The sequence below is a fragment of the Heteronotia binoei genome, chromosome 21 (assembly GCF_032191835.1).
Source record: "Heteronotia binoei isolate CCM8104 ecotype False Entrance Well chromosome 21, APGP_CSIRO_Hbin_v1, whole genome shotgun sequence".
Lineage (NCBI taxonomy): Eukaryota > Metazoa > Chordata > Lepidosauria > Squamata > Gekkonidae > Heteronotia > Heteronotia binoei.
In genome coordinates, this window is record NC_083243.1 from 189209071 (window position 1) to 189232574 (window position 23504).

The window sequence follows — 23504 nt, forward strand, 5'->3', positions numbered from 1 at the left end:
TATATTCTTGAAAACCAATAAAACTTTATATAATGTTAAAGCTATACTATGTCCTACATTGGTATCTTCCCTCACAGAGAAAAATCTTTAATCAACAGGAACTTCAAAATTAACGTAGGCAACGATCAATGTGGGGAACAGCTCTGAAATTCTTTTCTCATGCAACTAACAGCAGTATCACCTTTTGTGAATCATCACTGACGATATAGCCAGCCATTTTTCAGATTTCCATAATGGGCATTTAACCACTTGGTAAAGCTGGTTGCATAGGTGATTATAAACCAGTGCCTCACCTGTTCCCTATATTTTATTACAGCTCTTTATGTAGAAGGCTAGGGTGTTCGGAATTTTTTTAGAATGTGGGTGGGGCAGGTAAAGACTGAGACCTAGTAGTTAGCCAGAATAGAGAAACAAAGGTTAAAATCCCAGTACAGCCATGAAGTTCACTGGATGATCTTAGGCCACTTGAACACTCTCTCTCTCCCTGAACCACTGCCAGGGTTGTTTGATGGAAGAGGACAAAACTGCAACACTCTCCTGAGCTTCTTGGAGGAATGCCATGATAAAACATGGCTGATGAATAATGTTTCCTTGGATTCAGCCACTCTATAGTACAACCACCCAGTTTAGCAAGATCTTTTAGGTCGGATTTCTTCACCTTCTGCTTGGGACAACATCGTCAGACCTGGTTACAGTTATATAGAGGACTTCAGTTGTGCTGGTAGACTATCTACATTTGTCTAATATTGCTTGAATTCGATACTGTTGGCCCCTTGATTTTTTCAGAGTACTTGGAAAATGGCGTTGGTATCTATGCCAAGCACTACAATGGGTGCAGTTAAAAAAACAAAATCTGCTCATGTTCAGCAGGTAACAGTTGAGGTTTCTGCATCAGCCCTTTGGGATCTATGGGGTGGAGTTCCAGAAGGCTCTGAGTGGTCACCTATGTTGTTTAACAATTACCTGGAACTTCTTGCTGAGATTGTTCATAGCTTTGGAATTGGGTGGTCATGCTCAGGTGGCTGAAGATTATTATTATTTTATTAGATCCAAGTGGGCAGCCATGTTGGTCTGAAGCAATAGAATAGACAAGTTGCACCTTTAAGACCAACTAAGTTTTATTCAGAATGTAAGCTTTCGTATGCTCTAAGCAGACTTCATTAGACAAAATTGGAATTATTTTATTATTTATTAAACTTGCTTGATTGCCTCATGCCAGCTTGTGCCAGGCTCTGGGAGATGTGCAACATGGATTAAAACAATAGACAATAGACGAGTTAAAACAGATTAATTAAAATTCTTAGAAATCTCAGATGGCACCCTAGAGGATTGTTTTTACATTCTGGTATGCATTTAACTGATGATAAAATCATATCATGCTGTTGGGAGGGGGTAGTACTTACATCAATTAACTTCAATGGAACGAGTTTAGGGCTACATTATTGTGGAGCAACCAGCTGCTGCTCTATTGGTTTATTTATACTCCTATTAAATTTTTCTTGTTCTCTGCTTTGAATGCTGGATTTAAAATGATTTACATAAGTAAATTAAATGTGATATCATCCACAAACTGCCTCGCTATATCTTAGATCAGATACGACTAATTTAAACAACTCTTGCCCTAGGACAAATTCTTGAAGAAACTCCCCTCCATTACTTCCCCCATTGTGAACATTATCATTTTAAATTCTAATGTTCTACTTCCTACCATTTTAATCAGTAATTAATTTACAATAAATTTCACACAAGCAGCTGTGACATTCCATGATGAGACTTTTTACTATGCCCCTACATCTTATCAGATATCCGGATACACTAGTGTATAGCAGTATTTTTTTCATCCTGGGAGCAACAACCTCATATGGCTGTATATTCACCACTGCAATTTACAACCGGAATTTCTTTATCATTGCTTTCTATATAAAAATGGACTATTTTCATAAGAGGACTACATAGGACATTGGTTGCTATTGGATTTTAGAGGCATATAATAAATTAGATAATCAAGTATTTCTTAAAGAGGATAGTTCAATAGTAAGTTTCAACTGTCAACAATATGCTTAGGCAATAGGGTTGCCAAGTCCAATTCAAGAAACATCTGGGGAGTTTGGGGGTGGAGCCAGGAGACATTAGGGGTGGAGCCAAGATCAAGGCTGTGACAAGCATAATTGAACTCCAAAGGGAGTTCTGGCCATCACATTTCAAGGGACGGCACACCTTTTCAATGCCTTCCTTCCATAGGAAATAATGAAGGATAGGGGCACCTTCTTTTGGGGCTCATAGAATTGGACCCCCTGGTCCAATCTTTTTGAAACTAGGGGGGTATTTTGGGGAGAGGCACTAGATGCCATACTGAAAATTTGGTGCCTCTACCCCAAAAAACAGCCCCCCCAGAGCCCCAGTTACCTGTGGATCAATTCTCCATTATTTCCTATGGGAATATCTCCCTAGGGAATAATAGAGTTCCCAGCAGACATTTCCCTCCCCTCCCCTCCGCTTTCTGATGACCCTGAAGCGGGAGGAGGGCCTCCAAACCGGGGGATCCCCTGCTCCCACCTGGGGATTGGCAACGCTATTAGGCAATATAGTCTCTTTTCATAGCATTATGTTATGAAAGTCTGAAAGTAGTTCTGGGTTATTTTGGTTTGCCCATTTGATTTTGGAGCATTTCTTTATCATTGCTTTCTCTATAAAAAGGGACTATTTTCATAAGAGGACTACATAGGACATTGCTTGCTATTGGATTTTAGAGGCATATAATAAATTAGATAATCAAGTATTTCTTAAAGAGGATAGCTCAATAGTTAGTTTCAACTGTCAACGATACGCTTAGGCAATATAGTCTCTTTTCACAGCATTATGTTATGACAGTCTGAAAGTACTTCTGGGTTATTTTGGTTTGCCCATTTGATTTTGGAGAAACAATCATTCCGATATTTAAACAGCGACCCACTGTAGTTACTGGGGTCCATTTGCAATTTGTAGGCCAACCAGGGTAGGAGGATGTCTTAATTTTTCTAAGGAAGGTTTACTCATATGTACAAAAATGCATATGCACAGAATACACAATATTTAATGCATAAATCTGCTTTATGTTGCAGGAAGCCGTAATTCTAAGCTATTGGAACCAACCTGGTGCCTTTTTTGAAAGGGAACTGCTTGAACTGTCAGCTTTTGCTGTGCCTCAGATTTATAGAAGCACTTTCAATTTGTTTACATTCGGTATATGTGCTTAATTTACATATCTATTAGTTCTTGCATGCTTGACACTTTTCATTTCTTTCGGTGCTATCCTGGCTAATACAATTAATCTAATGGACAGTTGATTCAATGCCAAATTACCTAAAACAATGGCCATAATTTGTCCAAAAAGACAGCAGATAAATTACCAATGTATTCAACAGGATAGTTAGGCTGGTGAAAAAGAATAAAAAAGGTACACCTTCCAATATGTATGGACTTTATCCTGTCAGAATACAATCATACCAAATATCTCCCTTGAAAAAAAAACATGCACAAAGTTCCCTCCATAGGTCTGTATACAATGCTGTATACTTTCCTTTACTGCACGCCCATAATCACACTGATCGATGGTATCTTTGATATCTTATATATCAGGCGTGGCCAATGGAAGCTCTCCAGATGTTTTTTGCCTACAACTCCCATCAGCCCCAGTCAGCATGGCCAATGGCTGGGGCTGATGGGAGTTGTAGGCAAAAAACATCTGGAGAGCTACTGTTGGCCACCCCTGCTATATAAGAAGAATTTTACCATATGGATCAGTGGCTAATAACAACAATAGAGAAAGAGACCATAATAGTCATTGTGCTTTACAAAGCAAAGTGAGCAAAAACCAGGCAGGACATTGACTGAAAAGCTAACAATCTAAATCAGGGTTTCCCAAACTTTTCCCCTCCATGGCCCGGTTCCTTCCCCATGGTCCGCCCAGAGGACGCTCAGGGAGTGATACAGAGACTGCGTACCAGCCAGGAGCTTTCCCCACCCTGACGTTTTTGAAAATCTGAGGGGACAGGGGAGGGCTCCTGGCCAGTGCGCCGTCTTGGTATCACTCCCTGATCGTCCGGGTGGAAAACCATCAGGGAGAGATATAGACTGTGCACTGGCCAGGAGCTTTCCCCATTCTTCTCTGATGTTTCTGAACACCAGAAGGGATGGGGGAGGGCTTCTAGCCAGTGCGCAGTGTCTGTGGCGCTCTCTGCTACAGGTGGCGGCATGGGGGGGCAGGGGCTGGAACACAGTGCAGCATGGACCGCTGAAGATAAATAGAGAGGGGAGAGGACAGGGACTGTCGGGTCATCCCCGGTGACCCAGTATTGAGGTTTCCGTGGACAAGTACCGGGTTGCAACCCTGCAAATGGGAAACTAATGATCTAAATTATTTAATGATCTAAATTATTAAATTTCAGCTGTGAGGTAGAGAAGGAAAAAGGGGCAAAGCAAGGACAAGGTGAGTATTTATTAATGCAGCTATATGTCCCTAGGTGCTCTGAGATGATAATTTCCAGTCTTTTGGGAATACTGAAGATATGGGATACTTTCTATTCCATTTTATAGAGAGTCTTCAGGTAGATACATTAGTCCAAAAGAAAATTCAAAAACCTATTTTAGTAGGACTAACCAAAATAAAACAAAATAGATAGAGAGTTCTAGAAGGCAGCCATTTTGGTATACAGCAGAAGAGCTTGATTAGAGTCTGACAGAGACCAACAAGATTTTCAGGCTATTAGCTACTGAGAGTCACTCTCTTCATTAGATACAGGTGGGAATGGAAATTTTTCTACATTATCTAGTTACCACAGTATAAAGACATATGAAAGAATGAAAACCATCTTGTATCAGAAATTTACTAATCAGCGATTATATTTACACACCTCCAGCCAACATCCTGAACACACAAACAATCCACTGTCTACAGCCAAGCTCTATGATACAGTCCTATCTGTTCCAGCCCCTCTGATAGAGACTCTCAGCTGAGGGATCCACAACAAACATTTCTGGAATTATAATACCCACCCAGGGCCAGAGCAGGGTCGTAGGCCAAGTAGGCGGTCGCTGCCATCCACCTCCTTGCACCCACTGCCCTCCGTCTCCCCATGCCCACCCATTTCCCCCCACTGCCGTCCGTCTCCCTGCACCCGATGACACTTCCCACGAGCGCTCAGGCTGGCCCGCTCCCTTTGAAACAGGGGAGGGCCAGCCTGAGTGCCTGCGGGAAGCACATGCAGCCCGATGACGTCATGGTGATGTCACCGGGCCGCGCACACAAAGTGCACGCAAGAGGATACCGGGGAGTGGGGGAACAGACCTCGGCCTAGGGGCGCCAGAACCCCTAGCACTGGGCCTGTACCCACCTGATATAGTAGTTTTAATTGATAACAATGTTTCTAAATTTTAGCTATACCTTTTGTATTTTAAGGTTAATTTTTATTCTGTATGATTTGGTAATCCTTTTATTCTGTATAACTGATTTCTTTTTTGCCAATAAAGGTTGATGATGATGATGATATAGTAAGGAAACAGATTAACAAAGCTAAAAGGATTCCAAGGGATTATCTGCTACAAGATAGGCCCGGACATAACAACAACAGAACACTGCTGGTGATCACATACAGCCTAGCAAGAACAAAAATGCATTAGGCTCACAACATCTCAAGAGCAAAAAATAACTGCCAAAGATGTTGCATGTACTCAAAGCTATATCACAACACTCTATATACTAATAAATTGTATTGTACATAGCAAGGTAGTGAGTCTCTAATTATTACATAAACAGTATGAAAACTCAACCAAAAATTGAAGAGTAACTTGGGAAAGGGATAGCTCATATGATTGGGATTCCAGTGATGGTGAGGACTCTTCTGCCACTAATTCAGGAGATGAAGGTCCATCACAGAGATATAGACCTCAGAGATAATCTAAACTGGAAAAAATTCAGTATCACCAACACAGATGATAGAAGAAAGTTTAGTGATTAATCTCTCATCATGGATGCCAACTGCAGAGGAGGAACAGATTTTAAACCTAGGACTAAGGTATGTACCTACCCCACAGTATGACTCCTTTTAAGACCCATGCAGAAATTTTTAAGGTGATTAGAATGTTGAAACTGAAAAAATGCTAGGTGATTCTGAATGTGTCAAAATAGGTTTAAACTGAAATCTAGGTTTATACCCAACATCATGGATCGTAATATTACAGTGTTTGAACAGTTAATCCTCAGAGATATAGCAAGTGAAGAGGATTGTCTTGCTAACTGCTAAATTAAGAGAACTAGTTTGTATATGAGGGAACATAAAATTTTAGATCATTTGGCTAATGACAACAACAGTATAACCATTAAGGAAGATGACAAGGGCAGGGCGATGGTGATTCTAAACACCAAGGATTATATCGCTGAGGTCAAATGACAACTGACAGACACTGTATCTTATCAGCTACTTAATGGAGATCCCACACTATGGATCTCTAACCTAATTAAAATTGTTATTGATGAGGCATTAGCATTGGGGATGATAGATTAAAAGACTGCTGCTTTTCTTTACAATAAGTTTCTGCATATCCCAGTTTTTTACATTCTTCCCAAAATTCATAAAGAAGAACTTCCGGACTATGTCGTGTTGCTAGCAGGTGGAATCGTGAGCAGGGGCAGGGGTGTCACTGATCGGACACCCCCCAAAGAGACCCAGGAAAGGCATGGGGCTTTTCACAGTGGAGCGGGGGCACAACGGCTGTTACTCCTGCTCCTTCTGTGTGCTCTGAAGCTCTTCCCGTCGCGACCGCTAATACAGCAACAAGAGACGAACGCTCGACTGCTTATCTTTCTTTTCTCTAGCAAGCCTTTGATCTATCAACCCTCTATCTGTCTTGCTTAAAACAATATGGATTTAAAAGTTAAAGGGCCAAAAAGTTTTTAAAAGAATTTTATGTAAAATCTTTTTAGATTAATTTTTAAGAAGACAGACAAAGCAATTTCTCGACAAAATGCTGAACTTGTTTTCAATAGATAATGACATTAGTTTCTATGTTTGTTATAGATATGGATAATTTTACAAATTAATCTATAACTCAGGAGATTGATTTCTTTCTAATAAGAAGGGTTTCCTGAAATGTTTTTATTTTGGATAGTTGGGTAGGTAACGCTAAACAAGAATAGGTTTGAGATTTTTATTTTTGGGTCATAAAAAGTTGTTTTTCCTAGCCCAATAGGGATACAAGAGGTGGATAAATGGTAAAAAGGTAGACAATATAGATGTTATGTAAACTGCTAGATATGTTTTTGTTAATAATGTCTCCCAGGAGAAACTGTTTATATTGAAATAGACATAATACCAGGGTGTATTTTTTTTTTTTTAAGTATAAAGATATGAATTTTTTGTGTCTCTGTTAATGAGGATAGTGAGGATAGTGATAAACTGATACATTAGTTTTGGGTGTTTTTTTTTTAACAAGGTTAAGCCAAAGTAGTAAATTTTGTGCTGAGACTGATCTGACTTGTTCAGATTTATATGTGCTGAAGAAGAATAGTTCAGAGTTGTATTGTAAATAATAGTTTGGTAAAAATGTTTTATAATGGAAGATAAAGATGGCAAGATATATGGAGAATTTTATACTTGCAGGTAGAACGAATTGGATATTTTACTTGGAGGTAGACTTAAAATTGATATAATTGTATTTTTTCTTTTCTCCCTCGCCTTTCCCATTCTATATATGCCCTTCCCCTCTCCCTTTTTGTTTTTCTTTTGTATATCTGTGCTTATGCGTTTTCTTTTGTTCTTAAAATCAATAAAACAGACACCTCCCAAAATAGGTTATCGTAATCATGCTAGTTTGAGGTCCAAATTGGTCTCAGCCAACCTCAAATTACAACAGGGAACGAAGGAGGTGGTTACTGGCAATTTTCCCTACAGAAACTGTTCTGCTTGTTGCATGATGTTGACAATTAAGGATTTTATTAATCTAGTAGATGGACAAAGAATACTTTTCAACTTTTATGTCAACTGCAATTCCAAACAATTGGTCTATGCATCCATATGCAAATGTGGAATTTATTATGTAGACAAAACAACTAGGGCTTTTAAAGTTAGAATTTAGGAACATAGGGCACGCCTTGAAAGGAAAATGCCAGAAACACCAATGTTTTTGCATCTCTCTGAAAGTGGGTACCTGCCTAGAGATTTGAGGTTTTTTGCTTTATTTAAATACCGCCCCAAACCCTTTGTTAAGGAGAACATTGAGAAGGTATTATTGCAACAAGAGAGCCTGCGGATATATAGGTTGCAGTCCATGGCACCTAGAGGCATGAATTTAGCAACTGACTTTTCACCGTTTCTATAAATGACAGCCAGCAAATAGACAAGTCTAATGTCATGGTATGACTGTAATGAGGTTTTTTCTAAACATCTTTTTACCTGTATCTTTTATTTATATCTATTTATTCCTGTAGCATTTTGAAAGGTTGAGCAGACTATGTCCAGTAAATGTACATGACAGTTTGTGAATGATACATACCATTGGGTTGAAAGAACTCAGAGATAACAGGGACATTTGTAAAACCAGTTTTATTTATCATTCCTAATTGGAACTGGGCCCCTTTAAGCACATGCACCTCTTGGCAATTTAATGAGTGATTAAGAATGTGAACGGTGAGAGCCTGCAGCTCCTGTAGAAGAGCACGCGTTAATCCATGTGCAAAGAACATTTAGTTAAGGGTGAGTTTGCATCATCAGCCCTCTTGTAAGAAAGAATGGGTTTTTGTTATTTTCCAAATTGTTTATTTATGTTGTGTTATTAACAGCTCCGCATAATGTTGAGAGGAGGCTGATTAAGTACATTCTGTCGAAATCGCGAGGAGTCTTGCAATAACTGATTCCTCCTTACTTCATCCGTGCCATTTAGAGTTGAACGTTGAGTTCAAAGCATTTTGCCCACCCCTGTTTCTATTAGAAGAAGCTGACTTTCAGACTGTAGAAAGACTTTGTGGGGACACTATTTATACTGTATACTCAATGTTCTGTTCTTTTTGTTCAATTCAGTTGGCACTAAATATATTTGAACGCTGTTTTGTGAAAGTTACATTGTTTCTGGTGATTCCCAGAAACACCGGTACACCGGTTCCAGTTGTGTTTAACATGAAAAAGGCCTTGGCCTCTCCCTCTACCTTTTATTAACAGAAATTAAGATTTGAAGGCTGGTAATACTGTCGGAGTTGCCTAGCAATGGTCACTGGAAGAATTCATATGTGAAAGCTATAGGTGTGAGTTCCATTAATTCTTTTTTTAAAGCGTAAATAGATTCCAGATTTTTCTACAAAGCTGTGGTATTTTTCAGTTTTGTGGAAAGAACTGTCTTGTCTGTTCAAGACTCAAATCTCTGAATTTAAGTACCTACAAAATAGGCTGAGAATTAGATGTACTGATAGTTCTGAAGATTTAAAAGGTTGCATACTGCTTTGTGTTATCTTAGTTGCTCCTAATGAAAAGGTATTATATGGTTTTATTCTGGAGCTTTCTTCAGAGCAGGTCAACTACCTCTAATCCCTTGATTGCTTAGGAAATACTAAAATCAGCTGTAAAAGGATACAAATCCTATGTACGCTTACTGAGGAGTAGCCCCCATTGAATATAGTGAAACATACTTCAGAATACAGCAAATATGCATAAAGTTGCAGAAAGTGAGATTTTTTTAGTCAGAGGAAGATATTTGGTGAGAGATTGTGCTTTTTGCCATTTCTTGCCTCCACTTCTAGACGACATCATCCTGCCTAGCTTCTACCAGCCCTTTACCTAGTGTACCTTCCAAATATATCTCCACTTTTAAAAAAGTTAATATAAGGCCTACCATATTTCCCCTCCACTTTTGGCCTTTTAAGGTACCTACGTGTTCCATTTAGTGCAGAGCCATTTTGGTACAGAGACATTATATCAGCTGCTGACATTTATATTTTCATTTGGCAGCTGCCATTTTTTCTTTCTTCTTCTCAGAAGGCTAAAAGTGCTACCTGAAAACAGCTCCAAAGAGCATCTATTCAAATTTGCAGGGAACTGTACCCCGGATGCAGACGACAGAGTTTAAGATCAGGACCTGAACCCTCCCCCAAACCCTCTATTTTTATTCATCCAGCTGATGAAGACTTCTGGAGAGCTCAAAAGCCTGCACAGTGTTCTGTATTATCCTGGTTAAAGGTATTATGTAGTTTTGGGGGGCTACTGTTTGTACCAACAAGATCACCTGCAAATTTTCTATAGGTAGCGTATCTTTTTGTAAGGTTCAACATCATCAAGGTGAATGATAAATTTCCAATTGAGTAAGGTAATTCCTAGAAGTTGATTTGATTTATAGAAAAGAATACAATAGCCTAATGGAAACATTTATCAGGGGCTTCGAGTACCCACAAAGGAAAAGTTGTTCTAGCTTTACGTAAGACATACAATTTAAAATCCAATATAACTATTTCAGTGATAAAGTTAAGGGCAATAACCATCCCTGCACTTTAATCTCACACCTAAGCAGTTTCTGTACTCTGTCAACTTAAGTAGAAAGGGAGAGAACATAATATCAGATTTAAAAAGAGCTTGGTGAAAATGCCGCCACCTTGAGAAATACCAGATACAATCATGAGTAAAAAAGTTTTTAACAAATGATCTGAAAAGAATTTGGCAAGCACTGAAATCTTGGCACAGTGAGTGCTTTTTTACGTAAAAAAAGCAAAGCTAAAAGAGAGGCAGTTTAAAAGTATCCCAACCGTAACAGATGGCACATTACTTGTGAATTACATTTATTTTGCTTGCTGCTTACAATAGAGCTAATATAACCATATGTCAATTTAAGAGGTCTCATTTCTATTTAAGCTTCATGCATATATCATGCCTCTGATTTATATCTCAGAATTCTCTAATGCAATATTAAGAATAAAAAATGTGTAAGAAGTGAGATACTGCTCATATGTTAAAATAATGGAATCATAACCTTAAGCCACACAACTGTAAATGATAAACAGTGCAATCTTAATTTCAAACAACTTCTAAATGGCTCTATTAATCACTATAAATAAAAAATGCATAACTGGTGTTCTTTTACCCTTCAAATCACCTAAGAAAAAAATCCAATTAAAATCTCAATAAAAAGCAAAGAATCATGGGAATTTATAAGAAAATAAAATCAATAAATGCAAGTCTCTTTGGCATGTATGGTGAGATTAAGAAATCTTGTGGGGTCTTGTTCTGACATTGGAATGCTTCTCCACGCCACAGACAAACCAGCTTTCAGCCTCAGAATACCAGAGAATTATATGTTGTTTGGTAATACTCTGGGCAAAGCTGTGACGTTAGCTGTAGTATTACCACAGTCTAATATGGGGGACTATTATGTGAAATGCACCATTACCAGAATTACTGATGCTTTCGAATAAAAGAATGCAGAATTAAGAGCCAGATATTGACCAGCATTAGTGATAGTGAAGGAATATTAATACCCTATGGGTGCCGTCTTCCACCCACAGCAGGGGGGAAATTCTTTTAGATGGCAGCAGTAGTTCTTTGTTAATGTATAATGTCTACTGCCAGATTTCCCAAAGGTCCTTGAGGCTAAATGGATATTTGTTATCTCTGTATTCCATCAAAGATTTCTCATATAAGTATAACCAAGGCCCGGATCATATGCCTTGAGAAATGGAACATTAAAAGGTGCCTTTAGAGCATTACCTATAGCCTCTGTGTGTGTGTAGTTTCACACACAACTCCATGAAGAATCAGGATTTGTCAGAAGGGAACGAAATTCTGTCTTTAAACAAAATTTCACTTTTATTTTTTATGAAGGCTACTGGGAGTGAAAGCATATTAGTTATACATATAGCGATGGACACATCAGTTCCAAATATTCATGCTTGCATATCTGCAAGTATCTCTTATTTAAAGCAATTATATTCTGCCTCTTCCTAAAGCTACTGATTTGGATCCTACCAAAAACATTCCTCTGATGGAAGGATATCTATCATTGGAGCATGCTTCCCTAATGTCCTCTCTTACTGCACCTCAGTAGGTCTCCAAAATGCTACTCTTGGGGGACAGCAGACCCCCAGAAACAGGGTAAGTGAAAAGTCAGATGTCTGCACTGGAGTGCGGGGGGGGGGGGCAGCCAAAATTCTTCCTCTTCTGTCAGCAGAAATCTTCAATTGAAACCACTCATTGTACATTTATATAGTGCTTTTGAGGATTCAAAGAACTTCACACAGGATTACTTCAGCAGTCTTTACAACAATCCTGCAGGTATGTATTAACTGTTCAAACTCCCTCCCCCCTCAAACCAAGAATAAATATTTGCTCTAAAGTGAGGTTGAATAATGATCAGCAGATTTCCTGGATGTTGTTACCTTTTTTGAGAAGATTAGAACAAAATACTCTACAAAGATTAACGCACACAGAGGAATTCTATAAGGAAGACCAGCATTATTATCCTTACAACTCCGGGACCCATACAGAATTGAGACAGGAGAGATAAACAGTTTCCCTTCCTCTCAGGCTGTTTTCCTTTTTTTTTTTAATAAACCCTCAATGGCCCTCATCACTCGGGGCTCTTGGGTATCCTCAGCCCTCATCTAGATTGGTCTGGGGCAGAGCAGATTTGAATGTAGGATCTTCTATATCTAATTAACAAAAATAACAACTCATATGTTTTCTATGGATAGCCCCATTTCACTGCCTGCTGATAGTCATATGGATAGATCATAAAGTTTGCTGTTAGATGGAATGAGTTGGGAGTCTGAGAAGAATCATGTGCTTGTGGGGGGAAAAGGGGCTTGTAATATGCAGTTCACAGAACCCATTCCTTCTAATGTCATTGCCTATTCCAGAATCAAATGAGAAGTGGCTCAGCTGCATTAGAGGAAGGTGCTTGGAGCTAGGACAGAACTGCTGGTAAGCTGTTGCTGAGAGAGGAGGGCCTGTTTGCCTGGGGGTGGTTGCTGGCCCCACCCTCTACTGTAGCTCTGGTTGTTGAGTCAGGGGTGGATGGGGGCTTGAGCCTTTAAATTGCAAGGCTCCTCCCTTGCTAGAGGCAGAAGTGGCTCAGCTGCATTAGAGGAAGGTACTTGCAGCTGGGATAAAACTGCTGGTAAGGTGAGTGTTGATTTGCTTTTCTAAAACTGCTGGGGGGCATTCCTTGGGTTGCTATGGGAGGGAACTGTGTGAGTACTTCGTACCTGCTGGAGAGGGGTTTCTGATTGTTTTTGTGTGTCTTTTTTGTAGCTGTTGCTGAGAGAGGAAGGCCTGTTTGCCTGCAGGTGGTTGCTGGCCCCACCCTCTACTGTTGCTCTGGCTGTTGAGTCAGAGGTGGGTGGGGGCTTGAGCCTTTAAATTGCAAGGCTCCTCCTTGCGAGAGGCACAAGCCTTTGGCGTGAATCAAAGGGCTCTTGGCCTATGGCTCTTAACCTGGGGGTTCTGTAGGAAGGTGGGTAGTTCCTCACAAGTAGTTTCAAGTGGCAGTTGGTAGTGAAATTTACAGGAAGACAAAATAAAGAGAGCAAATTTTGAAATGGATCGCAGCAGTTTGGTTGGTGAGGGAGCTGAGGCAGTGACATGTAAAGACTGTGGGATGTTTGTATTTCTACCTGAGAGTAGCAGCAATTACACTTGTAGCAAGTGTAACTTAGTAGCCCTGCTGGAGAAGATACAGGGACTGGGGGCACGATTGTCCACACTACAGCGTATAAAGGAAGGTGAGGATTTTCTTGACAGAACCCATGAGGCACTCTTGAAAGGACAAGAGGAGGAAGAGGAAGTGGTAGTTCAGCAATTGGAAGAAAACCCAACGCAGGAGGAGGGTTTGTGGAAATTGTAACCCAAAGGAGCAGGAAAATCAGGAGATGTTCTGAGCCTCTGCTGCTCAGCAATAGGTTCCAGGATCTCCCCACAGTAACTGATTCCAAACCACTGGAACAAGGGCTACTTCCCCAGCCTCCATGAAGCCTGAAGAAAGTTTCTCAGGATCCTGTGGATAAGAAGCCTGCAGCTTTCACTCCCTAATATAGGCAGAGAAGGGTGGTGGTAATTGGAGACTTCTTGCTTAGAGGGGTGGCTCCCAAAGTGTGTCGACCGGACTTGGCATCCCAAGAGGTCTGCTGTCTGCCAGGTGCACGCATCCAGCACGTGACAGAAAGGATTGGAAGACTTATCAAGCCCACAGATTATTATCCTTTCTTGCTGATCCACGTGGGAACAAATGATACTGCCCATCACAGCTTTGAACGTATTAGAAAAGACTACGTGGCTCTGGGTTAGAAGGTGAAGGAGCTGGGAGCACAGGTTGTGTTCTCATAAGTTCTTCCTGTTGAAGGTTATGGCTTAGGATGAGAAAGAAGAATACTTCAAATAAATGACTGGCTACATCGATGGTGTCATCAGGAAAAATTTGGATTTATGTACCATGGCTTACGCTTTCGAGATGGTGGTCTATCGAGAGATGGTTTGCACCTTACGACAGTAGGAAAAGGGGTGTTTGGTAACAGCCTTGCTAACCTAATAAGGAGGGCTTTGAACGAAATTGTATGAGGAAGCGAGACAATAATTCAAAGCCTCGTATGATGCCAGAAACTGTGGGTAAGAACACTAAAGCTTTGCAGAGAGTAGCTCATACAATAGGTAACGTTAACTTGCAGGTATGTACGGAAACTAAATCCTCGGGATGCATAAAACATGGATTCCGATGTCTCTGCACTAATGCACAGAGTATGGGAAACAAATAGGAGGAACTGGAAGTCCTAATACAGGAAGGAGACTATGACATAGTAGGCCTTACTGAAACTTGGTGGGATGACACTCACAACTGGAATATTAGGATTCAGGGGTACCACTTATTTAAAAGGGACAGACAAATGAGAAAGGGTGGAAGCATAGCAGTATATGTGAAGGAGGTATACACTTGTGAGAAAATATGTGAATCTGAGCATGGCAGCTCAGTTGAGAGTCTCTGAGAAAAAATAAAAGCAGTAAAAAATAACAGTGATATTATGGTGGGGGTCTGCTACAGACCACCAAGCCAGGCAGATGACTTGGATGAGATACTCCTACAACAGACTGCAAAGTTCTTCAAGAGAAGGGGCACAGTGATCATGGGAGAGTCCAACTCTGCTAAAAATGAATGGTCAAATAAATTCCTGACTTGTCTTGCTGACAACTTCCTTTTCCAGAAAGTGAAGAGGGAAACAAGGGGATCTGCTATCTTGGACTTGATTCTCACCAACAAAGAAGAATTGATTGATGAAATGGAAATAGTGGGCACTATGGGCAGCAGGGACTATATGATTTTGGAATTTACAGTCTTAGGGAAGGGAAAAGCTATACATAGGTTGGACTTCAAAAAGGCAAACTTTGACAAACTTAGAACTATGCTGGGTAAAATCTCACGGTCAGAAATACTTAGGAAGAAGGGGGTTCAAGAGGGGTGGGAGTTTCTGAAAAGCGAAATACTGAAAGTGCAATCACAGATGATTCCTATGAGAAGAAAAAATGGAAGAAGTCGGAAGAAGCCAAAGTGGCTCCATAAACAGAAATAAGAAAGACTCCTTATTAATAAAATTGTGGTTGCAGTCATGAATTGCCACCTTTTCTTGCATTTTTAGCAAGGTGGAATCAGGTATTTTCACTTTCTCTTCCACCTCTTGCACTTTCTTTGATGTTACCAGTCTCATTTCTGAGATCTTCTATATCTTTCCTTAGCTCTTAGCTCTTCAATGTCTTTTCTAATTTCTTTTTTAGAAGCAGTTATCATGTCTCTCACCCCTTTCATCATCCTGGCTTCCATTGCTTCTAATTGCTCTTGCATTTTCTCCATTGAGGCAGTCCTTGCACGGGTTAACTTATGCTCTGACATTTAAAAAAAATACCGAAAATTTTGAACTCTCCAAAATAAATTTAAACTGTCAGATTTGATAGAGTAAGGCTTGCCCTTTTCAATAAGCCTAATTTCGCCGTCCTCAGAGCCTCCTGGGCTCAGATATTAATTTTTAAAGTTTTTATTTCTTCCAAAATGGCGGTCACGACTTTCTGCTTCCCTTTAAAACTATTTTCCTTCAAAAGGCTTCTAAAATAATTATCAGCAATAATGTTCAATAGTATTTACCTTATAATTGTCACCTCTGTCAGCTTCACCAATTTTTAATGCCCCGAACACTTTAAAAACTTTGTTTAAATTTTGACCTCCTAGTAATGGCCGCCGATGTTTTTCTATGATATTATAGTCCTAGAGTAGGCTAGCTGCTTCAATGATTTCCCTTTTCCATCCGACACTTCCTGCTTTTCTTGCCACCAAATCCCGTTTTCACTGCTAAAAGATCTCGCGATGTTTAATGTATTTCTTGTGTTGACTGTGAGAGCTGCAAATCTGTGACGATGGGGCTTTTTCACCAAAACCGCAAGTAGACAAAACAATAAATTCCTTTCCACTTTTTAGCACTGTCCTTTAAATTTACAAAATTCAAATTTCGCCCCTTCTCCCCTTCTTCTTCCAAGCTTTCTGAATCTCTATTTCCCACCTTCTGATTTTATTTTATTTAACTTTAAATAGTCCCAGAATGAAGATAGTCATCAGTGCCTTTTTCTGCAGTTATCCAGATCCAACACCAGTCTTGTATAGCTTTAGATGTTTAGCAGTCTCAAAGAAGGTTAGGATCCTGTCGAGCTTATGTCAAATAAATGACTCTGGAAACTTCTGCAGATGATGAATATGTAACTCGTCTCCGGAGACCCCTCAAAGGAGCCCCCCCCCCGCCCCGGACTCCCTTTTAGCCAAGGTAAATCTCCTCAGAGTTTCCTGTGCATATCTTGGAGTGATCTCTGACTGAGGCAACAGGCATTAAATTGCCCTCAACTACCCCGAACAGAAGCCCCAGCCTGCTCCCCTTCTGAGAAGCAATTCAGCTCGGCATTTTCCAACCCTGGAAATCAGGGGTGGCCAAACTTGCTTAATGTAAGAGCCACAAAGAATAAATGTCAGATGTTTAAGAGCCACAAGACATGAATGAGGAGGGAGGGAGGGAGTGAGGAAGGGAAGGGATGGAAAGAAAGCAACTTTAAGTTTAAATGCATTCTCTGAGCCATGGCTGGCTTGGCTTGGAGAAGTGATTTAAAGAGAGAAATGCCTTTTCCAAGTTGTTTGACAGGGCTGTGGGGGCTTCAAGAGCCACACAATATGTGGGAAAGAGCCACATGTGGCTCCTGAGCCTCAGTTTAGCCACCCCTGGTCTTACCCTGCAGGGCACCTCTTATGTTCTTACCTTGAATTCTTCCGGATTGTCTTCAAATAGGCTAGCAATATATTTATAGTCAGCGTAGGCCCAGTATTTACACGACTCATAACCACTGAATGGTCCAGAAGAGCAAGAAGGCTCTCTTAAACTCCAGGCCAGAAACTCTTCAAGTGTAGCTTCCACGTAACTGCACTTGGTTTCAAACAGAGGAGCTAAAGCAATATAAAAAGAGACATTACATGCACATTGAACACAACACCAATAATAACTAAACAGATACAGAGCTTGGCAGTTTAGCAGATAAAAACAGTCACTTTCTGTCAGCTCAGACCACTGGTTAAATGCAATATAAACCTACAAATAAAATTACAGCAGCTTGGCTGTCTTGGCTGAAAAACCTTCTGACAATTGAGTGCTATTTACAGTGAAACTGTACTTCAGATGGTTAGTGTTTCATTTCTGAAATAGGTTATAACATAATATGACGCAGCAGGGGGGAAATTGTTAAGTTTGGGGAACATTCAGGTACTAGAAGTGACAATGGTCTTCTTTGTACTAAATTTCAGTACCCCCAAACTTGAAGCATGTTTAACAGGCACAAAAGAAACATGAAATTTTTAATGTACCTTGATAAAAAATTCTGCCGGCGGATGGCCCTGGGCTAGTCATTATTTCTCAGCCTAATTTACCTCATAGTGTAGTTGTGAAGATAAAACTGGCCATGGGACTATATATGGTACCTCGAGCTCCTTGGGCAAATGAACAGACAAAAGCACTTTAAGCACACCCAATAGCTTAACATATTCAGTCCAACCTAACTTTCTTCCATTTATGAACAACATATGCCTCACAAATGGCTTTTGACTCTTCTCTGAGCATCAAAAGGGGTTTGCCATGTGGGGTATAAAATTGCTGTTTGAGAAATATACCGTATTTGCCGGCGTAGAAGACGACTTTTTTGCCCTGAAAAAAATGCCTCCAAGTGGGGGGGGGGGTCGTCTTATACGCCGGGTGCACTTCAGTTGGGATAGACATAGCTGCCCATAGTGGCCTTCCGATGCTCGCCCGGTGCCCATAGTGGCCTCCCAATGCCCGCCTCATTCTACATACCGTCCAGTATCACGTGGTATCCAGCACGGGCGCGGCGGGTCATCAGCGCTCGGCCAAGGCCCGGCTGGACAGGAGTAGCTGGTAGCGACCCCGGCACCCTCCGCCGCCACCCGGGGAAGGAAGCCCTGAGGAGGCCACGGGATGCGGCGGCGGCAAGAGCAGCGCCCCAAAGCCGGCCGCGCTCACGCCGGGCCCCATGGCCACGCAGGGCTCGTCGTCGGTGCCGCTGGGGAAGAGGAAGAAGCCGCCGCCAGCACCGGAGCCTGTACAGGACGAGGCGGCAGAGGCTGCCGCGCTCATGGCCCCCGCCCCCACACGTCACCGAGCGGGTGGGAGCGCTCTCTCTCTCTCGTTTCCTCCTTTTCTACCTAGCCTCCCCACACCCCTTTCGTGTGTCAAAGCGGCTGACAACGGGATGCAACTGCGCCTGCGTGGCAAGGCCCCCCTTTTCTTTTTCGCCCCTTGCTTCAAATCTGATGTTCTTTTACCTTTTATTTGGTATGTGGAAGGTGTGCGGAAGAGGGGGTAGTCTTATACGGCGAGTATATAACAAACTCTATATTTTGAGTGGAAATGTTGGGGGGTCGTCTTATACGCCTAGTCGTCTTATACACCGGCAAATACGGTATTCAGATCCCTCTTGAGCACATGGAACTAGCTGCATCTCTTTAAACAGAATCCTGAAAATGATCCTTGTTCTTCCAAGCAGACACATTTTCTATGGGTGTTTTCGCACTGACCTTAATCAGCAGCGACGCCCCTCTTCACCGCGCAGGATCGGCGCAGATTTCGCACTAATTGCCGCGGAGCACCCGGAAGAGCCGGAAAGTCCCGCAGCTTTTGCGGCGCAAATGGAAACTGTTTTTTGGCGGTTTCCGTTTGCGCCGCAAAAGCCGCGGGACTTTCCGGCTCTTCCGGGTGCTCCGCGGCAATTAGTGCGAAATCCGCGCCGATCCTGAGCGGTGAAGAGGGGCGTCGCTGCTGATTAAGGTCAGTGCGAAAACGCCCTATGTTTAAACATCCAAGGAACATTAAAGAGCTGAAGTCAGGCATCAGTACCTAAGTCCCAGCTCATTTATGCTTATGGTTGCTGACAGGCCTAGAGAAAATCCCTATTCCCTTAGAAGCTCCATGGGGTATTATTTATCAAATTCATCTCCACACAATGAAAAGCTTCAGCTGCCCACATTGCAAGCCTCTATTAAAAGACTTGATGGCAACCCTATGTATATAAGGGATTTTTAAAAAAACAAACAAACTGACCCTCAGCTTCGATGAGTAGAGGCAAGCTCATCTTTTTCTAAGAAACCAATTCCTTCCCCCACCCCCCACTGCAGTGATCAGCAACATGCACCGTTAAACTTGCAACCTGAGAGAGATCCAGGTGGACAGCCGTGTTGGTCTGAAGCGACAGAACAAAGTTAGAGTCCAGTGGCACGTTTAAGACCAACGAAGTTTTATTCAAGATATGAGCTTTCATATGAATGCACACTTCCTCAGATATACTGAAACAGAAGTCGTATATCTAGACAGATGCCTCTACGTAGGCGAACAGCAAATTAGCATGTCAGTACATCTTCATTAAGTTGCATACTAATTTGCTCTAACGTTGCGACCTGAGATGCTTAAGAAGTCAGAACTTTAAGCGCTGGGCTAATATACTGTCAGGACTGTCAAATTTTGACATTTAGGGACTTGAATACCAAATGCATGTAGTTAGTACTATAATAGCTAGAAGGACAGATACAGGTGCATAGCCAAGTTGAGCAGATAGCCTTTTGCTCTGGTGGGGATGGATGCAACATTTCCGGCAGGGCATACATAGCTAACGCATATCTGAAGACAACCTATACCTGGTGGTCCCTTAAGAAAATTATCTTGCAGTATTCCGTACCAGTTAATCTACTAAACCAACACTTCAGATCATCCAGTGAGAACCTTTCAGTTGTGTATCATCAAAAGAGAAACTTGAATGTCTGTGAAAGCAATTTAATCTCAGAGCTGCATCTTTTAAAACTAGTGAAACAGATATACAGAACGCCATCTGCAACAGACCCAGATGTTAGGAACAAATATATAATTTGATCGGACAGATCAACATAAACAATAGGAAGACTTCAAAAGTAATTAACGTGATCTATGTAAAAAACAGGCACAGAACTGTTCTTGAGATTTCAGTAACTTAATTTTGCTGAGGTTCAAAGGGCAGAGTAAGTTTTGAACCTAGTAAGATATTTTTACCCTCCACATAATGTACTGAAGAGTTTTATAAGTGGTTTGCTTTATCACTTTTCTTGCATTAAGGTTCTGTCTCTTTTCTAACCTTTTTGCCTTGACTTGGATAGCCCAGGCTAGCCCAATCTTGCCAGATTTTGGAAGCTAAGCAGGGTAGGCTCTAGTTAGTATTAGAATGAGAGACCATCAAGGAAGTCCAAGGTCTCTACACAGAGGCTGGTAATGGCAAATCACCTCTGAACATCTCTTGCCTTGAAAACCCTCTGTGGCTGCTATAAACTGGCTGCTACTTGTTGGCACTTTCCACCAACATCTTTTCCAAAGATTATACCCAAACTGCTGCTAGACTCCAATTGCGGTTATATAAATGTAAATATTTCTTGTATAAGGTTGCATCCTTAGTATCACAAGTGGAGCTGTGTTTGCAGAACACACTTTTTCTGCTTCCAACAACATCTGTCGGTGCTCTTCAAAACATAGCTTCTGGAGCTGTGGGAACACCACGGTGTGCAACATGAGTATCTGCTTATGGAAAGGAGGAAATCTTACACAAAGTGCTCCCTACACAAAAGGAAAAAGACTTAGGCTCCAGCTCTCTATATATGCATTTTCATCTTCAAGACATCAAGACGTTTATTTGGTTTAAAAGCTCATAGGCCATATACCAAGCATATTCATAAAAAGAGTTAACAAAAACTAGAATTTCCTTGGAGAAAATGTTATTAATAATCTGGTTTCAGTGGGTTTAGGTTAGCAGAACATAATACCTAACAGGGCTTATTTCCAGGAGGAAGGCACAGGAACAACATTCCGGGAGAGAAGATACAAATTATCTATTTATTTTTTACCGTATAAGTAGGCTTGCCAATCCCCAGGCCCTAGCAGGGGTTCTTCCACTTTCCCAGGCTCCTTCCCACCCCCAGTCAGCTGGCCGGTGGGGGAAGCCCCGCCCCCAAGAAGATCATGTGCCTTTCCACCTCCGGAGGCTTCAGTCTCTGATTGAAAGGCTTCCTCTTGGGATGGGGTGTCTGTGTTACTTTGAAGAAGTTGGCAGCAACTCGTGAGTAGAGAGGCCAATCCTTCACTTCAGAGTCGCCAGAAACTGGGGAGGGGGGGGAGGGAAACGTCTGCTGAGCACTTCATTATTCCCTATGTGGAGATCGATTCTCATAGGGTATAATGGGGAATTGATCTGGAGGTTTCGGGGGCTCTGGGGAAGCTGTTTTTTGAGGTAGAGGCACCCAATTTTCAGTATAGTATCTTGTGCCTCTCCCCAAAGTACCCCCCAAGTTTCAAAATGATTGGACCAGGGGATCCAATTCTATGAGCCCCAAAAGAAGGTGCCCCTATCCTTCATTTTTTCCTATGGAAGGAAGACATTTCAAAAGGTGTGCTGTCCTTTTAAATGTGATGGCCAGAACTCCCTTGGAGTTCAATTATGCTTGTCACACCCTTGTTCCTAACTCTGCCCCCAAAGTCTCCTGGCTCCACCCCCAAAGTCCTCAGATATTTCTTGAATTGGACTTGGCAACCCTACTTATAAGGCCACACACATGGTGAAGTTCTCCGAGTCTGTCTCTCCAGCTCTGCTGTTGCAGACTGTTGGAGCTTCACAAGCTACAGTATCAGCTAGCTCATTTGAAATCTGGCCCCACCCCCTCAGACCTATAAGGGCAGAGACTGAGTCCACGCTTGGAGTTTCTGCCTGCCTGGCCACCCGGCTAGACTGGCTACTGCTCAGTAAGTTGTGTCTGTGTGTGCGTGTGTGTGTGTGTGGGGGGGGGTTCCTGGACATCTTTGGATGGGGGAGAGGGGAGTTCACCTGCATTGCAAGGCAAGGCCCAGGCTCACTTGCTCTGCTCTGCCTCGGTGCACTGGCCTTGGGAGGAAAAGGGCTCCTCCATTGAAAGAGCAAGCATTGGCAGGGGCGGTATGGAGGAGGGGGAGGGGGTGGGTGTCTTGTGCTTACATTGCAAGACAAGCCCCAGGCTGCTTGGTCACTCTGCCTTGGTGAACTCGCCTTGGGATGAGAAGACGCGGGCTGCTCCATAAGAAGCAAGTGCACCAAGGCAGAGCAGAGCAAGCAGTCTGGGGCTTGCCTTGCAAAGGGCGGGCATCGGCGGGGGCCGTGTGGAGGAGGGGGAGTGGGGTGGGAGCCTTCTGCTTACATTGCAAGACAAGCCCCAGGCAGCTTGCTGTGTCTAGGTGCACTCACCTTCCCCTCCACCAAAGGAGAGGATGGAGGGCTTCCCCCCCCCTTTTTGGAGGAAGTGGGCTGCCCTTTCTCTTCAAGAAGTAGGTCTCTCTCCCTCCCTAAAGGAGGCAGTCTCCAGGTCTTCCCTGGAGATTTCCCCACAAGTCAGTTCAGTTCCCTAGAGGAGAAGATGGTGGGCTTTCCCCCCCTTTATAAAGGAAGTGGGCTGCCCTGTCTGTCCAAAAGAGATTATGGGAAGGGCATATAGTGTCCTTCTGTCCATCATAAAGTACCCAGAGCTTACAAGACAGCTGCTGAAGCAATGTGAAATGGTAATGCAGAAACAATAAAAGGAGCAGGGGGGGGGGGACCTGTGGTAACCAGTAGGAGAAAAAGGCAGACTAAGGAAGTCCAGTCGTGATACTGGCAAAATAAAATGACAGAAACAAGAACAAAATCAATGAAAGGCCTTTTACTGGACCAATCAAATTAGTTCAAAATAAAATTAACCATGAAAGAAAAATTATGTAAGCCAGGAAGAAGAAGACGACGACTGTGGATTTATATCCCACCCTTCTCTCTGAATCAGAGTCTCAGAGTGGCTTACAATCTCTTTTATCTTCTTCCCCCGCAACAGACACCCTGTGAAGTAGGTGGGGCTGAGAGAGCTCTTACAGCAGCTGCCCTTTCAAGGAGAACTCCTGC

General features: G+C 42.0%; 1 protein-coding gene across 2 annotated transcripts in view; it reads right to left on the reverse strand.

Annotated features, from left to right (window-relative positions):
* The window catches only part of HSPBAP1 (HSPB1 associated protein 1), a 117626-nt gene that overhangs the window by 63562 nt on the left and 30560 nt on the right, over positions 1–23504 (reverse strand). For both annotated transcript variants that reach the window (XM_060262175.1, XM_060262176.1), the window contains exon 3: positions 17288–17472. In XM_060262175.1, coding sequence (XP_060118158.1) covers positions 17288–17472 — 185 coding nt within the window. The remainder of the gene's footprint in view (positions 1–17287; positions 17473–23504) is intronic.